Source organism: Eptatretus burgeri, chromosome 2 (genome assembly GCF_056783735.1).
Source record: "Eptatretus burgeri isolate ZD-2024b chromosome 2, Ebu_testis_v1, whole genome shotgun sequence".
Lineage (NCBI taxonomy): Eukaryota > Metazoa > Chordata > Myxini > Myxiniformes > Myxinidae > Eptatretus > Eptatretus burgeri.
Window position 1 is genome coordinate 105,862,553 of NC_140962.1, and position 18,836 is coordinate 105,881,388.

Genomic DNA, 18,836 nt, shown 5'->3' on the forward strand with positions numbered 1-18,836 from the left:
TGATTATGCTGAAGAAGTAAGATGATGGCCACTTGGAGTTTCTCCATGCCATGGAAACATCACAAAGCCAATAAGGCAACCCAATTGGCCAAGGGAGAGAGAGAGACGCAGCGTGAGAGATCTGACAAATTCCTTCAACTTCCTGATTTCCAGATTCTATGGCCATCCGGATCATCTGCTGTGTATGGTCCATTATAGTAGTTTCAACCGTTCAATCCTGGAACCCTTTCAAACAGCAGGTCCACGACTTTAGTCATGTCTGAACGTCACCCAGTCACCCAATGAGGCAGGAGGAAAGACAGATAAAGAGAAACACAACAAATAAATAACATTAGATGATCCAAACTTATTTACACCTCACAAGAATCTCCAAGTGCTCGTGTATCTACATTTGCACATATTTAATGAACAGAATGATACTTAAATCATTGTTAAAAATCACCCCTTCATAGATGAAAGCTGGGATCACAGACATACGTACAAAAAAAAAAAACAACAAGAAGGTTCCACAGAAGCGCAGGCTGCTTAAAAAAAAAAAAATCGCGTACAAGGAAATCATTCGGTACAGCAGATATCGTGACGTTTTCCTTCGATGAAAAATTGCTGAAGATCTCAGTTTGATTTTTTGAGGAGTGGCCATTGTGAAGGGGTGTTTGGAATGGAAGGGACCGCCCTGGAAATGCCTGCCTGTCTCCAGAACATTTTACTATCACAAACAATGGTGACATCACAAAAGGGACAACCACTGATACAAAAAAGGCAAAACTTACAAAGGAATTGCATCGAAATATCCGTCGAAGTATGTCAACAGAAAACTATGTACATCAGACATCATATATCTGACAACTAGTCTGCAGTAAAAAAATATCAAGAATCAAAACGGGCAATGCTATCTTGTCACCAGAACGGTTGAAGTAATGTTCAGCTAGCATCAAAACCAGGACCCGATGAAGGCGAGATACTCGTATAACAACTCCTGGAAGTCTACCAACACTGCCCAGTTGACATTTCTGCAAAATAAGTCAGCCACGTGTCCAAAAAAAATGGATTCATGTACTGCACTCCATTGGACGTTTTAAGTTCGCTTACTGAGCACGAAACGTGAAATGACCTCCACATTCCAAGGCCAGGACCCAAGCTCTCATGGCCAGCTGGGAAAGGAGTGACGACAATGTAGACCTTTACAACACGCAGCTCGAAGAGTTTGCACAAAATAATCGATTTTAAACCAGCAATACGTGCAGTACACTTAATGACGAGGAGATAATACACCGCATGAATGAGTCCAGACAGGTGCCTCCTACAATACATCAGACCGCTAAGGTTCCAATGTCATGCGAAAATGATGCGAAACAGTTAAATGATTTATTTACAACTACACGTGTCACTGCAGTAAAAACACCTTCCAACTTTTTGGGTTTCACCGGCATTGTGCAGAAGTGGATTCAAGGACACTTGGAGAAGTCAGTTCAGAGAGGGTACCAACATAATGTCCAGTTGCAGCTCCTGCCATCAGATGTTGAAGACATGGTCATTGGGCAAACGGCACGCAGACCTGGTACTGAAATAATTCATTTGTTTGTGGATGGATAACCTGGAGTCACCGGATACTCCATAAGGTGTTATCCTTGTAGTCATGAACTCAAAAAAAAGTATTTCAAGCAACGCAGAGAGTTTCATCCATTTTCAGTTGAGTAATTGGTTAAAAAAGGGGGATTTGCCACTCAGTGTGCGCTGCGACCTTTCTTTCCCTTGTGTTTCTTCTCCTTGTTCTTCATGGCACAGTGTGGGCAGTACCATGGTTCCTCCTCAGGTGGCGGTGTTATGATACCAACACAAGACCTGCAGAAGGTGTGTGTACAAGGAAGCAAAGTCAATGAGACCATCAAGCCATGTGTGGAAAGAGAGGGAAAAGGGAAGGAGGGAAGTTGTTGGTGGGGGAGGGAGTAAGGATGGAGGGGGAGGGAGGGAGCACAATCTAATGGCTCCATCAACATTCCCACAGGCAAAGACATGGCTTTGATGATTGTGATGAAACTACATTTGAAAGAAAATGCTCCCCTTTTTGAAAAACAAAACAAAACATGACCAAAAACGGGTTCTCTGTTGGTTTCACCAGGATTCATGTCACAAAACTAACTTTGCTTCAGGCTTTTATAAAGCTTGTGCATGTTATTATGGTAATAGCTAATGAAAAAAGGAGAAATTCCTGAAAAAAAAAGAATAAAGCAAGCTTGCACTTCACTTTATTGCCAAAGATGGGAAATAAGTTAAAATGTTATCCCAAAAAACATATTAATATCCTAGATTGTCATATTGGCATGACCGGCATGGTTGACTGTCTGGACCGCAATGGTTGACTGCCCCATCTGGCGGATGGCGAAGGCACCTCCGAGATTGTGCGAGCACCGAGACTACCAATCACCGTGATGCAAACAGGAAACCCCCAAACCCAATTCCAACCTCAAGGTCGAATGGCGGTGATAAAAAAAAAAAACCACAAATGAAAGCTCACACCGAAAGCAAGACAAAGTGTTGAGTTGGGATTTAAATGAGCGACAGAGGAACAAAGATGGTCCCATGTGTTGTGTCGAGGGATTGGAATGGAAAGAAAAGTGAATGGGAGGGGTACAGGTGATTGATGGGATCGCAGGAGGAAAATGTAACATCCTGTACTCAGTTATCCAAGAACTTGGGAAAGCGTCAGGGAATGACCGGTCTTTCCAGGTCACAGGGGTTGAAAGATGGTGATGTGGAGTGGAGGTCGAATTTAGGGAGGGGGGAAGTCAGAGGAAAAAAGGTTGGAGTGTCTGTGGTAAGACATGGCTGGGTGGAAGATCATGTCTTACAAGCAATTTATATAAGAAGCACAATGTCTAAACTCATGTTTGAAGTGGATCTCAACTAATATGATCAATCATTGGGAGGTCATCGTTCCTGGAGCTGCCCAAACATTTATTCTGGAAAGTTCCATATAAAAGATGATAGTCACCTTGAGCTTGACCAATAGAAGATATTCGGAATTTAGTTAAGACACTGGCCCAAACACCTACTTCTTTAGAAATATACCATCAGATCTTCAATGTCCACAAGCAAATGCATGCACAATGGACAGCTGAGCTTTCAAAGGGTGTACTGTCGGACCCCGACATTCCTAAAAAATGCCGCAAATGTTGGGGTCCGTGAATATCGGGGCATTGTTTTTTTTTTTTTTAAACATGGTTTGGTTCGTGGAAGAGTGATGACAGAATATATCAGGACACAACATAACAAAGGGAACAGCAGGAGAATGGGGAAAAACCAACATCAGGTTGGAGGAAGAAAGTAGACGGACAAAGACAAATGAGGGAAGCAGGTAACAATGAAGGGTAAGGGAGAATGCAAAGGTATGATATTGGACAGATGTTGTTTTCTGGCTCTCCTGAGAGTAGACACACACTTGTTGTGGGCTTTGTGGAATGATTTTAGGTTGCCTTCAGATGGATTTGCCATCCAGGAGGAGAATGCAAGTTGTTTTAAAGCAACTGTCTCACCAAGAATTCAGAGAACCAAGGGTGGAAGGATGGGTAAGATAATTGAAGATGAGATGGGATAAATCTGTGCATAAGAGAGAGCAGGTTTCTGTGGAAGAATTCCCAGGCTGAATTAATATCAGCAGCGATGGATATATGAGATCAGTCCTGAAGTGTTAAAAAAAAAAAAACTAGTAAGAAAAAAAAAATAATGTGAATACGCGAAGCACAAATGTAGGAGGAGGTCACACTTTACGACCCGCAAATACATGGGGTCCACGAATAGTGGGCCCACCGATGTCAGGGTCCGACAGTATTCCACAGTAAAGTGTCCTCTGCTGCTAGGTCATTACAAGTTGACAGTCTTAGCGAGACGCAGTTCCAATGAAAATAAACCCAGAACAAAGAGGCTCAAAGGTATCAGAACTCTCAAACGGCAGCACAATTAAAACAAGACAATAATGCAGTATCAGACCTACCAGTGATACCAAGCATCGCAGACCTCACAACCAATGGTTGGAACCTCGGTAGTGCTTTCAATAACACCGTCACAGCTTGGACAGATCCAGATCTTGCCATCTTCATAATCCTGCTTGGATAGTAAAAAAAAAAAAAGTGATAATTTGCCACCAAAATTCACACTATATCACTCTGAAGATGAATGCACAAAGAAAAATTCACATGACATAAACGATTATGTGGTACAAGGTTGTGTTTGTCCAAGTATCGAGAATTCGTTTATCAAGACATGAGGACATGCTGCATCTTAAACCTCAGTTCAAAGAAAGAAACAACAATTTAAATAACAGATCGTAATGAAACTATAGTGACTTAATAGAGCACAAGAAAAGGGGAAAACTTGTATTGTACAAATTTTTAAATGGCCAATTAATCCTTATCAATTTTCTCTTTACTCAGTCTTACTTAAATATTTTCTCAAGAAGGCCTTCCTCTGGGGATACAAACTTCTACGAAAGGTGAGGCTTTTTAGCACAAGTTCATTGTTATGGCAAGGACGAGGGGTCACTGTCATTATACAAATATTATCATTTATTAATCAATCTCTCAGGCTCGTGGAGCATCTTGCACATCTACTCGGTGCAGTATATTCAGAACAAGGACATTTCTGACCACACCATGTATGGGTATTTGTACCCCTTAGTTTCAAACATACCAAAAGGCCGTGGAACCGAAAGGTTGTTTCCCACAAAACATACCAAAACTGTATGGAATTTTCACTTATTTTCCAAAATAAATGACAAATTGAGAAGCACATCTCGAAGGTCTTGTGCATAGAGGAGATAGGTGATGATTGCTCTTGTGCAAGCTGGCAAATCTAGTCTAGAACAACAATGAAACATCGACCTCGCAACTTCCGATGCTTCCCAATGCAGCAGCGCATCATGACGTGTTGTTAGGTGTGAGCAGACTGCAGATGCTTCACTCGTTTTTGTTTCAGCGCTTCAGTAAAAAAAAAAAAAAAAAAAAAGTTCCCTTCGCTGATCTTGCTTGTACTGTCGGATATAAAAATGTGATTTTGCGCCTCTGCACCCCCCCCCCCATCCTCCTTCATTCCGTTACATTGTTCCATGCAAGTCTCAGTGCTTCATTAACGGCACTGTCACAAAATTTCATGATGTATCGAGGACAGTGTTGTTAATAACGTACCTACGACTTCCCCTACAATGAACTTCAACACAGGAAGAGGCCATTAGGCCCATCAAAGCCTGTGCTATGAATGCCAACTTATAGTTGTTTGTCCATGCTCTGTCCTTTCCAAATGCTGAACGCCAAGCAAGGAAGCAGCACGTGCCATTGTTGGTATGACTCGGCAGGGGTTTGAATGACTGATCGTTCCCTTAGCTGGTCTTGCTTGCCATCTTTTCTTACCCTTAATGGTGGGGTAGATCGGAAGAAAAGGAAGAGAAGACAGTATGGTAGGAGGGAAAAGAAGGGTGAGTGGAGGGTTAGGAAAAGATCGGAGTAAAGAGAGTGAAAGGGCTTCTCTGGAGTATAATTGGGGTGAGAGGGGGTCAAATACCTGCCATATTTATGTAGGTAATAAATAGATGGTACCTTTATGAGTGGTATGTAATAACACCATTATTTTCTTGTGCCAATTTGTCTTGCAGAGTAGTCGTCTTGAATGAGAGTCTGCTACTTCTCATTATATACAAGGCAGGACAAAAAAATCATGACAAAAGTGTTCAAACCCTACAACCAAGAAATCTATGAAATGGAATCGAGGGACAGCACAGTCATTTTGGACAAAAGGCACTGCCTTCCGATCCCAGTTAAACCACCTGTCACACACTTCAACTCCATAAATAAAAACACTGAGGTTTCTGTCGGATTATTTTGTTTGAGACTGATACTCACATCTGAAGGGCTAATGGCGGCACTGGTCGTCTCGAGCACACTCTTGGACTGTCCCTTTTTTGTACTGGCCAGGCGGCTGGTACCTCGGCCTTTCTTACGATTACTCTTCTTGTCCCGTCTCCTGCTTGAGCCCTGGCCACCAGGAATGTTCCCAAGGCTGCAGCGTGGGCAGTACCACTGCACATCTTGAGGAGGTGCAACCGATATTCCCACACAGGGCCTACCAAGAAATAAGGAAGAACATTCATTTGCTCAAAGAATATACATGGGGTCCAGAAGTGCCAATCTTCTACATTCTCCATGTGTCCTTCCTTCTACCTGTTTTAAATGAATGTGTATAAATGAAAGAAAGATGGTGTGATATATCTAATAAATAAAATTTGTCATCTGTCTGTCTGTATATTCGCGTTTTTTTTTTTTGCAAAGACCGCCTGGCCGACAATCACCACATTTGGCAGACAGACCAAGTCTGACCAGGGGATTGTCCGAAGGGTATTGTCATCCACCACCTCAACATTTAAAGATGCCGAAGACCCCAAAGACCCTCAATACCCCTTCAACCCTTTACGACCCTTCAGACCCAAAAACCATTTCGAGCTCAAACACCCTTAAGACCCCAAAGATCTTGAAGACCCCTGAAGACCTCAAAGACCCTTGAGACCCTTTAATAGCCCCAAGACCCTTAAAATTCTGTCCGCTATGAAGCTGTCCATGAAGCCGGGTGACTACGGTATATGTCCATTGATTACATACTATTGGAATGTCAGTTGCACCCTGACTACACTACGTCGATTAATTACATACTATTGGAATGTACCTTTGAAACCTTTTGACTGTTGAGACCCCTTAGACCCTTGAAGACCCTTTAAGATCCCCAAGACCTTGATGACCCCCAAACCTGAAAGATGCTCAAGACCTGTTAAGACCCGAAAACCCTCAAGACCCCCTAAGAGCAATAAGACCCCAGAGACCCTTCAAAACCCATTAAGACCATCCAAGACGATCCAAGACCCTTGAGACCCTCTAGGCCCTTTTGATCCCAAAATGTAGAAGACCATTTAAGACCTCAAAAACTCTTAAGACCCCAAAGACCCATTAAGACCTCAAAAACCCTTCAGACCCCAAAGACCCCGAAGACCACAAGGACCCCTTAAGACTTCAAAAATGCTTTAGACCCCAAATGCCCTTAAGATCCTTTAAGACCTTTAAGACCCCTTTTACCTTCAATACCCTTTCGACACTTTAGACAACTATATATATCTCTTCACCCTTTTGACTTTTTATACCCTTTAGACCCCAAGAACCTTCAGACTTTTACATCCCTTAAGTCCCTTTAGGTGCCTTAGACCTTAACACCATTTTGACCCCTTTTACACCCTTCAGACAGACAACTTGGACCCTTCACCATTTTGAGGTTTAGAGAACTTGACCTTTTTAGACCCTTTTTACATGCTTGAAAGATTAGACCTTTCCGAGGCCTTCAACACTAACGACTGCTGGAACGTACCTTCAGAGTTTCGCCCGTATAGACTCGAGAACCTTTAACGCGCACACCACACAAACATCCATCGTCTTCTTACAAAACACAGACCATGCTTTTTCAGCAAGTGATGCACACACTCAACCCACAAAGAGGGTGGGTACTCTGCTGACATGTAAAGAGGAAAGTTTGTAATTTGGCAATTTTTTTTCTTTTGGACAATTATGTCGACTGCCTCTGTTTGTTACTTGCAAAATCGAAGATTTTTCAAGTATATTGGTTAGTCGATTTTGTTATTCTGTCTGTCTGTCTGTCTGTCTGTCTGTCTGTCTGTCTGTCTGTCTATTTGTCGCCTACAGGTCGCAATTTTAAACTGATCTGAAGGAAACTTCACCACATGGTGGAGTTTGTCATAAGGAAGAAGCCTGTTGTTTTTGAGGTCAAAAGGTCAAAGGGTCAACATCGGACCAAGGTCAACAACTTAGGTGGGATTTCTAAAATCCTCAATTTTCATCCGATTGACTTGAAATTTGAAGAGGATATATATTTCAGGTCACTGAATTCAACTAGTCAATTATTTTTGAGGTCAACATAGACCAAACGGTCAACATAGGCCCAAGGTCAACAACTAAGGTGGGATTTCTAAAATCCTCAATTTTCATCCAATTGAATTGAAATTTGAAAAGGATTTATATTTCAGATCACTGAATTCAACTCGGCAATGATTTTTGAGGTCAACATAGACCAAAAGGTCAACATAGGCCAAAGGTCAACAACTTAGGTGAGGTTTCTAAAATCCTCAATTTTCATCAGATGACTTGAAATTTGTTGAGGATTTATATTTCAGAGCCATGGGTGGGGGACGGAACACTTTTGTTCAGGGTCAGAGAGCAGGGCGGCCCAAAAGATTGATACAGCTTAGGTGGCCAATCACGGGATGAAAGACCCATTAAGGCGGTCCCAGAGTTTACCAGGGCCATAACCACACTTGCATGTAGTAGTTGGAGCTGGGCCTTGGAGGGAGCAACATCTCTCTCCTTCCCTCTGCTTGGCCACCATCTTCTCCTCTGCTGGCCTCCTCATCGTCTTTGCCATCACTGCCCGAGCCGCATTTCGCCTTGTGCCGCAACAGCCTTGTCCCACATATTTCTACAACCACAACCAGCTAGTGCCAGCCTAAAGTCCTTCCCTGTTCCTCATCATTGTGTGAATCCCATAGTGTGGTGTCATTAATGGATTAGGCCTTATTATGTCATTATACACAAGATTGCATGTTCCGGCATTCCTACTTGTGTCTGTCGACTGCCAGATCTGTTCCATTTATTGAGCATCTTGTCTACCCTTTTCCTCGAATACTTTGAAAATAAACCCCCTTTTAATTCTAAGGAATGTTTTCCCGTTTTCCTGACTTCCCACAAGAAACACCGCCAGGTTCAGCTTCATTTGGGTGATCCTTGGAGAAATGTAGTGTCGGTAATTGAACGCAGTGTCGTGAATTTAATCAACATTTTGGTCATTCGCCGGGGTATGAGACCTCCGGCGCAGAGTCCTGCGTTAACAGAACCATCTAACATGATACCTGGTGTTAGAAGTGGGATACAACCCCCATTTAATGTCCCCAAAGAAAATTTTTATTTGAGCACAAAAAACGTGATTGGCGTGTGAAATTAAATTTTTTTTTTTCAAATCTTTGATTGCACAGGAACAATGGACAAGATGGAGGACGACATGAAATGGCGGAGGGTGCGCAACACATGCTTAGAGGCAAGCCGGCAATGGGGTTTAGTGGGGAATTGCATTAACCAAGAACCTCCCACACTCCTGAGATCGCTTGGACATTTCCTTTTGGTCTTGAATGGCCTCGTCAGGAGGCTGGCGGGACAAAGTTACAGACCATCATCCATGCTTGAAATCAATTGAATGGGAAATTACATTAAACTAACACAAGAATGGATGTACAGGAAGCACGAATGAGAATGGAAATGAGAGAAATGAATGAAAAAAATAAGAGAGCAAAATAGATGAAAATAAAGTGGATATGAAGGAAGAAATGAATAATTGAGAGAATCAAGTGTAAACGAAATAAAATGAAAACAATGAAATTGTTGGGGCAAAGGAAGGAGCAGAATGGTTTGGGAAAATTAATTCGGAACCGGGGACAGAGAAAGGGACGTGTTTGGTGAGTGGTAATGGCCTGGAAGGACATCACACTGGTGTTGCTGTCGCTCTGCTCCAGTGCAAAAAGACAGTCCCTGTGATAAGACAGTTAGAGAGATTAGAAGGGAGGAGAAGCTGGGAGGCTCCGTGGTGTGTGTGAGGCAACATCTGTGATGTGCGGAACGGTGCTCGCAGTTACCGGATAGACACGGTGGGAGCCAAATTGGTGCCCAGAGTCGTCGACTCGCCGCACACAGAGTGTGCACTAACAGCCGTGGGCCGGGGGTTAAGAACGACGAGGTTTAGCAGCAAAGAACCTCGAAAGAGAAAGGCGATAGAAGAAATAGTGTGGTATGAAGTCACTGAAACAGCTTCCGGAGGATTTTTGTGCTAAAATTGATTTTTTTTTTGCTGTATTGGGTTGATTTGAAGTCCTGCTACTGGAAAATGATGGGGTTAAAATATTCCGACCCCTCGAGCCCCCTGCGGGGGCCCTTTTTCATCCCGGGACCCCCCCCCCCCAGACTGACCCCTCGTCTATCTTTACTAATAACGATTCAATTTTCACGATCTTTGGATCGTTTTAGGGGTTTTAGATCATAGAGACTCCATTTATGACACTCTCGAAGCGACCGGAAGTGGTTATTAGCTACTTCCGGTGGCTAGTACAGATTTCCGTTGACAATCGGCATCATACTCAGGGTCCTTTTCATGCTAGCCAGAAACATAATCATGTAGTACCTCTTTCTAGGGGTTTCAGGGCACGAGAAAACGAATGGTGAAGTTAATTTTGTGATCAGACTGACCTGTGATGAGATAAGGTCACTTTACGTTTAATAAGGAATATTGATGTTCATGATTTTGTGTGCTTTTAGGTGAGACGCTGACCCGGAATGAGGACAATCAAGATCATCTAACTTCCCTGTTACTAGATAAGGTCACTTTGAGCAATATTGTTACAATGTTCATGTGTTTCTGTTGTGTGTGCTTTCAGGTGGGAAGTTGAGCTGCTCCGACCACGATTAGGACCATCTAGCAGTCATGTCTGAAAAGAACTGTGTGTGTGTGTGTGTGTCATCTGCAATGAGGGCGCAACCTCAAGCAAGAGACTGATAAACAATCCTGATATGGTTGATGAACTTGTTTCCTGTTGTAAAGTGCGCTTGTCTTTAGGTGAATCTGGCATCAAACAACTTACTGATCACTTAGTTGGTCTGAGTGAATCTGAATGTAAGTTGGTGTATTACCATAGCGAATGTCGGAAACCCATTGTTAACAAGAGCATGATCGAACGACTCCGGGGTAAGCGCGAACGGTCGGATTCCCCTGCATACCCTGTGCGAGGGCCTGGTCGCCCTTCCACTGCCATTGACTCTGCCTGGCCTAAAAGGACAAAAACCATCCCAAAAGCAGAGGTATGTTTGTTCTCAACCTGCAGCTTCTGTCCTAACGACACTACAGTACCTCTCCACCGTGTTTTTTTCCGACAAGGATGGGTGACAATTTCCTCGAGATAAAGCTCAAGAGTCAGGATGGCCATGTCCGAACTTGCGTGTCAGAGCTAGAGGACGCTGGGGATGCTTCTGCTCTTGAAAAGTACTGTCATAGACAATGCTTGCGGTCTGCTCAGCGCACCTTTACTCCTGTAGAGCATAGTAATGTTGAGCTCATCCACCCTGCATGTGATGAGCAGTTGCTCCTCTCCGTTCAAAACACACATACTGATGATGAGGTTACCCTCATTATGGCCAAGGTGAACGATGCATACTTGTCAATTTTGAAAACATATCAGGTGGAAGTAAATGAGACGGGAAACTACCGCAAGCACCTGAAAAAGCTTATTTCTGAACGCCTTCCAAATGTTCAGTTCTTTAAGTCTTTGCGGAAAAATGAGCCTGACAACCTCGTCTTCCCAACAGCAGTTAGCAAGGCGATGGGCCTTCGGTCTGCACTGCTCGATGATGGCGAAGCAATTGGCTACTTGAGGAAAATGGCCAACATGTTACGAGAAGAAATGATGCAGCACCGAAAATGGTCGTTCAATGGCAGCTTTGACAACTTTGAAAATCCTCCACTACTTCAGTTCTTCTTAACACATCTCCTCTTTGGCCCTCATGTTCTCAAAGTTTCTAGAATGAGCAATGATGAAGTGGACAAATCTGTTGATGTTGCTTGCCAGATTATCATCCAAAATACTCGGAGCGATCGACAGGTGAAGCATCAATCAAAGAAGAATGATGGGTTTCAGCAGACTGTCCAGACGCCCGTCTCAATCGGCCTACCTCTCACCATTCATTCCAGAGTGCATGACAAGAGCCTCGTCAATAACCTCACGGAAGTGTGCATTGGGAGTGACTACCGGAGGATCCTCGACTTTGAAAAGCGCGTGTAACAAGGTGTTCTTCACCGGATGAACGAGAATGGTGGATTTTGTCTCCCAGATTATGTGAAGAAAGGAGTGAACATCCGGTTTGCTGTGAATAACATTGACCTCTTAGAAGACACACCAACTGGACAGAACACATTCCATGGTACAGCGGTCGTGATCAACCGGCGAGCAGAAGATTGAGAACCCATTAACCAACCACTTGTGCTCCCAGAAAAGTTTGTTTCTCCTGCACCACGAGCCTTTAAAGTCAAATACCTGCAAGAGCCAATCATCAAAACCAAGCCAATACATTTTGCGGTCAACCAACTGGGTAAACGAAAAAGTCTAATTTCAACAGAATTAACTCACACCTGGGCCCTTACTAATTACTTCGGTACAGATGACAACACCAATGACCAACACGTCGAGCCTGAAAACCAACAGGAAACGGATCAACAGTAAAATCAAGCCGAGACTCAAAATGTCCGAAATACTGCTGATTCTATTATTTCGCTGAAAGAACATACTGTATACCTAAGAGTGAAAAGTTGGCAAAGGACAGAGTGATGCCAACTTGGGCTGCTACCAAGTCTCTGCTATTATCACGCTCCTCGCAGAATCATGGACTGACTAACACAGAGGTTATTGCTCCACTGTTCAGAACCTCGCCTATGGACTATGGAATCCTGTATACTGTTCTGATGTTGACTCAGGGCAAATCTGCTTTTGTGGTCGGTCCTGAGAGAAGAGTCCTCATAACGCTCGATCTGGATCTTTACAGCCGTGCCCTCAAGATTCAGCAGTCAGTTGGTAACAAACACTGGCTCCTCTGACCAGGTGTTCTGCATATTGGATTTACTTGCCTGCATACTCTTGGCAAAACAATTGACGGAAGTGGAATAGATACGTGTGCCATTGAAAGTGGCACATACACTTCTGCAGCTCTTCGTGGAATCTATGGCGGCAAGGCATACAAGCGAGGCGTTGAGTATCACATCACAACCAGCCTGGCGATCATGATGATGAGGTTTGATGCTATTTCTGCCCCTCTTCCACCTGGACCTCTCCGTGTCCAATGCAGCGCTCTCAAGAAGGCTCTCCACGAGCGCAGTCCAGATATGGTTGAGATCTACAACAATCTCCAGTCCTCATACTCAGAGAATGTCAAGCCGCTTGAAGACGAAAAAGACATAGGAGAGCTCACACAGTTTCTCATGCAGTACATCGAGCAGGTAGAGAGCCTTCTGCATCTTATCGGTGCATGTCGCTCGGGTGACTGGGAAGGTTATTTGGATGCACCAGAGAACGTCATCAAGTATTTCTTCGCACACGATCACCTGAATTATGCGCGCCTCATGCCTGTCCATCTTGCTCAAATGAACGCTCTGGAACAGGATGACCCTGCTTCATGGGAAGCACTGAAGTCAAGTGACTTTGTTGTGGCAAAATCAGAGGTTCCCTTCACTCACCTTTTTACTGACCAAACTCTGGGGCAAGAAATCAAGTTGTTGAAGCATCATGGTGGGATGGTTGGATTGAGTCAAGATGAAGCCGCTCTGGACCGACTTCTTACCATCACACCTCATCTCACTCATATAGTAAAGCAGTTCTTTCACAGCTTCGCTCGAGCCTCCAGCTCATCTGAACGAAGTGAACACTACCAGCTTTCCGGTGCTGTTGCTGTCAGGTCAAGAGAAAATGCTCTGGAGCTCCGTCACTCCATCGAGCTGCATTGTGGGGGCATTCCATTCACAGAAAAGTCTCCTCTGAAGAGCCTGGTATCCTCCGCTCTTGTACCAGATGTTGCAAAAGATGACATTCTGCACTTTGCAGAGAAGGGACAGAAGCGCTTTGAGGAGTTCGTCCATGACAGATTGTTGCCCACATCAATACTTTGGTGGGGACCAAAGTTTGGGACCCAATGAAGAAGTTCAAGCTAAAGACCTTCTCAAACTGTATGGAGAAAACTCGAGTTCACGTGGGTGACAAGGTCATCAAGTTGCGTGAGGAGCGTGACCTTCTGGGCAGATTCCTTATTATTCAAGGAAGTCGCCCTGAGCTGGTACCAAAACTGGAGGAGACTGTTGGGGGCATATGAGATGTCTGTGGTGCCATGCTCTCTTTGCTCTGTTGACGGCTCTCTTTATATCCCAGCTGACAAGGCCAGTCTGATGCACGCTGTTGAAGGAGCTAAGGCTCAACCACTTCGATCTACCACTCTTCTCGATACAGCACCAACGAGTCCACCACCTAAAGTTCTCATTGTTGATGCCATGGCTGTGCTTCAGAGCATGAAGAAAATGCCAACCGTGCAGAAACTCTCTGACCTTCAAGTGGCATTCATCAAGCGCATTGAGTTCATGATGGTCAGCTACAACAAGGGTCGAGTGGTCTTTGACCGTTACCAGGATCAGTCTCTGAAAAACAAGACTCGCCAAAAGAGAGCCGTGACGTCTATAGAATTTCAAATTCATCCAGAAATGAAGCTCACCATGTCTTTCAAGGAGATTTTATCTGCCTCAAGGACCAAAAGTAGCCTCACATGTATGTTCGCTGGGGGTTCGATGCAACATTTCTCCAGCAGTAACAACGTCAAGCTGATCGTCGTGTATGACACCAAGATCAAGGGCTGTGATTTTGAGGAAGATCATTCACACGAAGAGGCTGATACACTGATTCCTCATCAAGTCCTCGCCCCTGTAGCTGAGAGTGATTGGCAGGAAGTATGTGTTTGGTCACCTGACATTGATGTCCTCACGCTTCTCCTCGACCTGGTCTCTTGTGGTCATCTTGGAACTCGTACTCGTCTCAAGTTTTTAACTGGAAAGGGCAGGAAATACAGAGAAATTGATGTGGTGGAGCGAGTTCAAGTGATTGGACGTCATAAGTGTCAAGGCCTGATTGGACTCCACAACTTCTATTGTGCCGACTGGGGTGGGAAATTTGTGGGTATCACCAAGAAAACCTGGGTTGGTGCATACATGAAGCTTGATGAAGATGACTCAGCTATCAACTGCTTCCGGGAGCTCGGTGAAGGTCCTATTCAAACTGAGCTGGTCAATGGTGAACTGCCACCACAAGTCAAGGGTTTGGAGAAGTTCATATGCCATGCATACTGTTCCACAGGTCCCATAACTCTGCCAGCATTGAGATGGGAACTGTTTTGCTCCAAGAACTTGGAAGGAGAGATGCTGCCCCCAACTCGCGCTGCCTTACATTGCCATGCGCGATAAATCATACCAGGCCAACTGCCCAGATCCTCCTGCTATTGAACACAATGGCTGGCAATTAGAGAAAGGAGTCTATGTTCCTGTGAGGTGTCTCAATCTCCCCACTCCTCGAGCTGTAATTGAGCTCACCAAATGTGCATCTGAAGCAGGTTGCACAGGAAGGTGCAGTTGTTGCAAGAACGGCCTGCCTTGTACTCCTCTCTGCAAATGTTATACAAGGGAATGTGCAAATGTAATAAGGGAAGATGTGCACGAGGATGAGGTTGATGAATAAGCTGTCATCTTGAATTAGTTTCCATGAAATACTATCTAAACTCTTCTGTATGTTTTTGGTCTTGATGTATCCCTTTGCTTTTATTTGTATCTGTTCGCTTATTAAACGTTTGTGCAACTTAAAAAAAATATGATGTGTTTATACATCTCATCATAGGTCAGTCTGATCACAAAAATAACTGCACCAATCATTTTCCCATGCCTAAAAACCCATAGAAAGATGACTACATGACTGTTTCTGGCTAGTATGAAAAGGACCCTGAGTATGACGCCGATTGTCACCAGAAATCTGTAGTAGCCACCGGAAGTTACTAATAGCCACTTAGGCCAAAAAAAAAAAAATGTTGCATTGGCGTAACCCGCCCGACCCTAAAAATTCCGCCGACCCTACGTTTTTTTTTTGTTTTTTTGCTATCGAAAAATTTTGCCGACCCTATTTTATTGCTATTTTTGTTGTTTTGCTATCGTTTTCAAGTATCTTGTTGATTGCGATCGCGATCGCAAAAACCCGGAAGTGTTTCGGACAGAACCCGCCGACAAAAAGGGTGGTACTCGAGCCGGGGGAGATTTTGGGAGGGATTTATTAGGAAAAAAAAAAAAAAACAAGATCCCGACCGACCTACCCTATTTTTCAGTGACCCGTTACGCCAATGCAACATTTTTTTTTTTGGCCTTACGGTCGCTTCGAGAGTGTCATAAATGGAGTCAGTATGATCAAAAACGCTAAAACGTCCCAAAGATCATGAAAATTGAATCATCATTAGCGAAGATAGGCAAGGGGTCAGTCTGGGGGGTCCTGGGACGAAAAGGGCCCCCCACCAGGAGGCGGGGGTCGAGGGGTCCGAAAATTTGAACCCCATCATTTTCCAGTAGCAGGACTCCAAATCAACCCAACACAGCAAAAAAATCAATTTTAGCACAAAAATCCTACGGGATGACATGTCATACCACACTAAAATTCAGACTGAGCCCGGTTTGGCTTTAAAATGTTTTGTATGAAAATAGGAGCTGTGAGTCACGAGCAGCTGGCCACTCGTGACAATAGGGAAGGATTGGAAGAGCAGGAGGCTCAAGGCCAGCAGTGGCTGAAGGGAGGGGCAGAAATCCTCTACAGTAATGGGATCTATGCCTGCAGCCGCAATTGGAAACATGAGGCTTGAGAAATTAAATTTAAATTGGTTTTAAAGCAGCCTTTGAATGTGGGGTCCGACCACGGGTGTGGTGCGCCCTGGGACTCAAGGGGGATCTGGTGGTGTGTTGCGTCCTCTGTACATCGGGGTGCCGGCCGAGCAAATGTCTCGGACTGGTGGGGTCGCTGGCCCCTGGAAAGGTTCAAGATGTCTGTCATGGTGTCATTGTGCACCATGAGGACCACTCGGGAGAGGTGTTGCGGGACGTGCCTTGGAGGTCGGACCACTGAGGGCCAGTGGGGGCCTAAGAAAGTGACCACCCTTTTGCAAGGATGCGGTATAAGTAGCTCCACTAGACAACCCACTGGAGCATCTGTGGAACATTATGGAATTAAATTGAAATGATGGAAATTATTGGGAAAGGTCCAGAGGAGAACACATAACCTTCCACAGATAGTCCGCTGTGATTAATGGGCTCTCAGTTTAGGAAGAGAGCTCTTGGTTTTAATTGGCATGGGTTACAATGAGAAGATTGGCTGCAGCAGATGCTGCTGGAATTGTACAACCTCCCCAGTAGCAATTGGAAAAGCTAAATTTACCTTTCCCATTTGTCATGAATCACCATGCCTTGCTTTGGGGGTATGCAGTCAAGTTGGGGAATTGGTATGGGTGATTGGTGGGAGGGACCATGAGAGCCAAGCATGTGGACTTGGGGAACGAGGTTAAAGTGTTATTACTGTGGTTTTGTGTGAAGTAAATGATATTCACTGTTGATGGTTGTGTTTATTGTGCATTGTGGCGATTTAGTGTGTATGCAGGCCATGGCAGATACAAACATATCCTATAGCGTGAACTTCAGGTGAAGGTAGAATGAATGGCAGTTAGGGAGGGATCATTGTGTGTCAGGTTTGTGGTTGGGGACATTACCCATGCATGTAGTTGGATAAGGTTCTCAGTGACAGCGAGGAATGTGGAGCTCCACCATGCCTCACCGCAGCAGCCAAGAGGACCCGTGGTGACCATGGAAGGCCACAGAAGACCAATGTGTGACCCTCCCCCCTTTCTCGGCGAAGATACATGCCAAAGTCGATGTTGTGGTACTAGAGGGCGAGGTGGATCATGAGTCCAGGATTTCCCTTGAGATAGGAATTTGTTGTTGTGCTGTAACCACCACACAATGCTACACCCCCACCACAACATTATGGAACTTCCCTGCTGCCGAGTTGAGGGCACACCTGCAGGTAATTGTGATGCCGTGGCCTTTCTAGAATCAATGGTGATGAAAGGAATGATTATTATTGTTGTGCGGTTATGGCAATGTTCCACTTGGTCACGTTTAACTGCGATGGAGAGCAGGTAGCCCGTGAAATTTGCAAGGTAAATTTCAAATTGGGTTTTGAGCTCAGCTGACAGTTGGAGCAGGTGACATCAACTGGGGGTCGCGGTCAATTTGATGGGGTTTATGATTTGGTGAAGTGAAAATGTCATTTCAGGTAGGCCGGGATTCTTTGTGTGCTTTTGCCATCTTCTCTCTCCCTCCCTTCAAGCCACCATCTTGAACAGAGGGTGACGGATGAAATTGAATAGCTTTTTGTGAATCTAATTTTTGTACATTTCAGGACACAAATGGGAATAGAAAACAAATTAATTTAATGGAAATAGAATGTGAACCCTTTGAACCCTGAGCTCCTTGTACTTTTGGCTCCCCAATCTTGGGTTTCCTGGAGAAAAATCTAGCCGCTTGGGCATATGGAGGTTTGAATAGCCACCGGTTATGTGGAGTTTTTAATAGTCTGGAAAAACGGCCGCTAGGGTTTAAAGGGTAAATAAGTCAAGGTAAGGTAGCTGTGGCTCGCCCTCCACAGCCCTCTCTAAATTAGAGGAAAAGATAATAATGTGGGACAGTAAGTGTTGAGGCCAGAATCTTGGGTTCCCGACGAAGAACCTTGGCAGGAGCCTAATCTTCTGTGGAGGGGGCTGTGTTACGTCGAGGTGGGGTGGGGGAGGGCCCATAACTAGATTGTACTAAGATTGCACTAAGAGTGAATTGTGTAGCTTAGATTTACTCCTGTATGAAGGAAAATGTTTGAGGCAAGTCATCCTGTAAAATGTGTGCTGAGGAGTGGCGGCTATGAACTTTAAACAGAATCAAGTCAGGTTGTATGACGTAAAACCTTCTGTATAGGCGAGGCCAGGTCGATGACTTGTTAACACCAAAGCTACCCAGAAAGAGCTTCTTGCACTTTCAAAATTATTGACACAAACTGTTTGTCATGTGGACCACATGCCATGGGTAATGAACCATCA

General features: G+C 44.4%; 1 protein-coding gene across 5 annotated transcripts in view; it reads right to left on the bottom strand.

Moving 5' to 3' along the window:
• Window positions 1-384: 384 nt before the first annotated feature.
• TAF3 (TATA-box binding protein associated factor 3) overlaps window positions 385-18,836 on the bottom strand; it is a 111,642-nt gene continuing 93,190 nt past the window's right edge. For 2 of the 5 annotated variants that reach the window (XM_085870600.1, XM_085870598.1), the window contains exons 7-9: window positions 5,892-6,111; window positions 3,992-4,104; window positions 385-1,842 (exon numbers count right to left, since the gene is read on the bottom strand). In XM_085870600.1, coding sequence (XP_085726726.1) covers window positions 1,725-1,842; window positions 3,992-4,104; window positions 5,892-6,111 — 451 coding nt within the window. In that variant the 3' untranslated portion in view covers window positions 385-1,724. The remainder of the gene's footprint in view (window positions 1,843-3,991; window positions 4,105-5,891; window positions 6,112-18,836) is intronic. The other 3 variants (XM_085870599.1, XM_085870602.1, XM_085870601.1) reach the window with 3 other exon arrangements.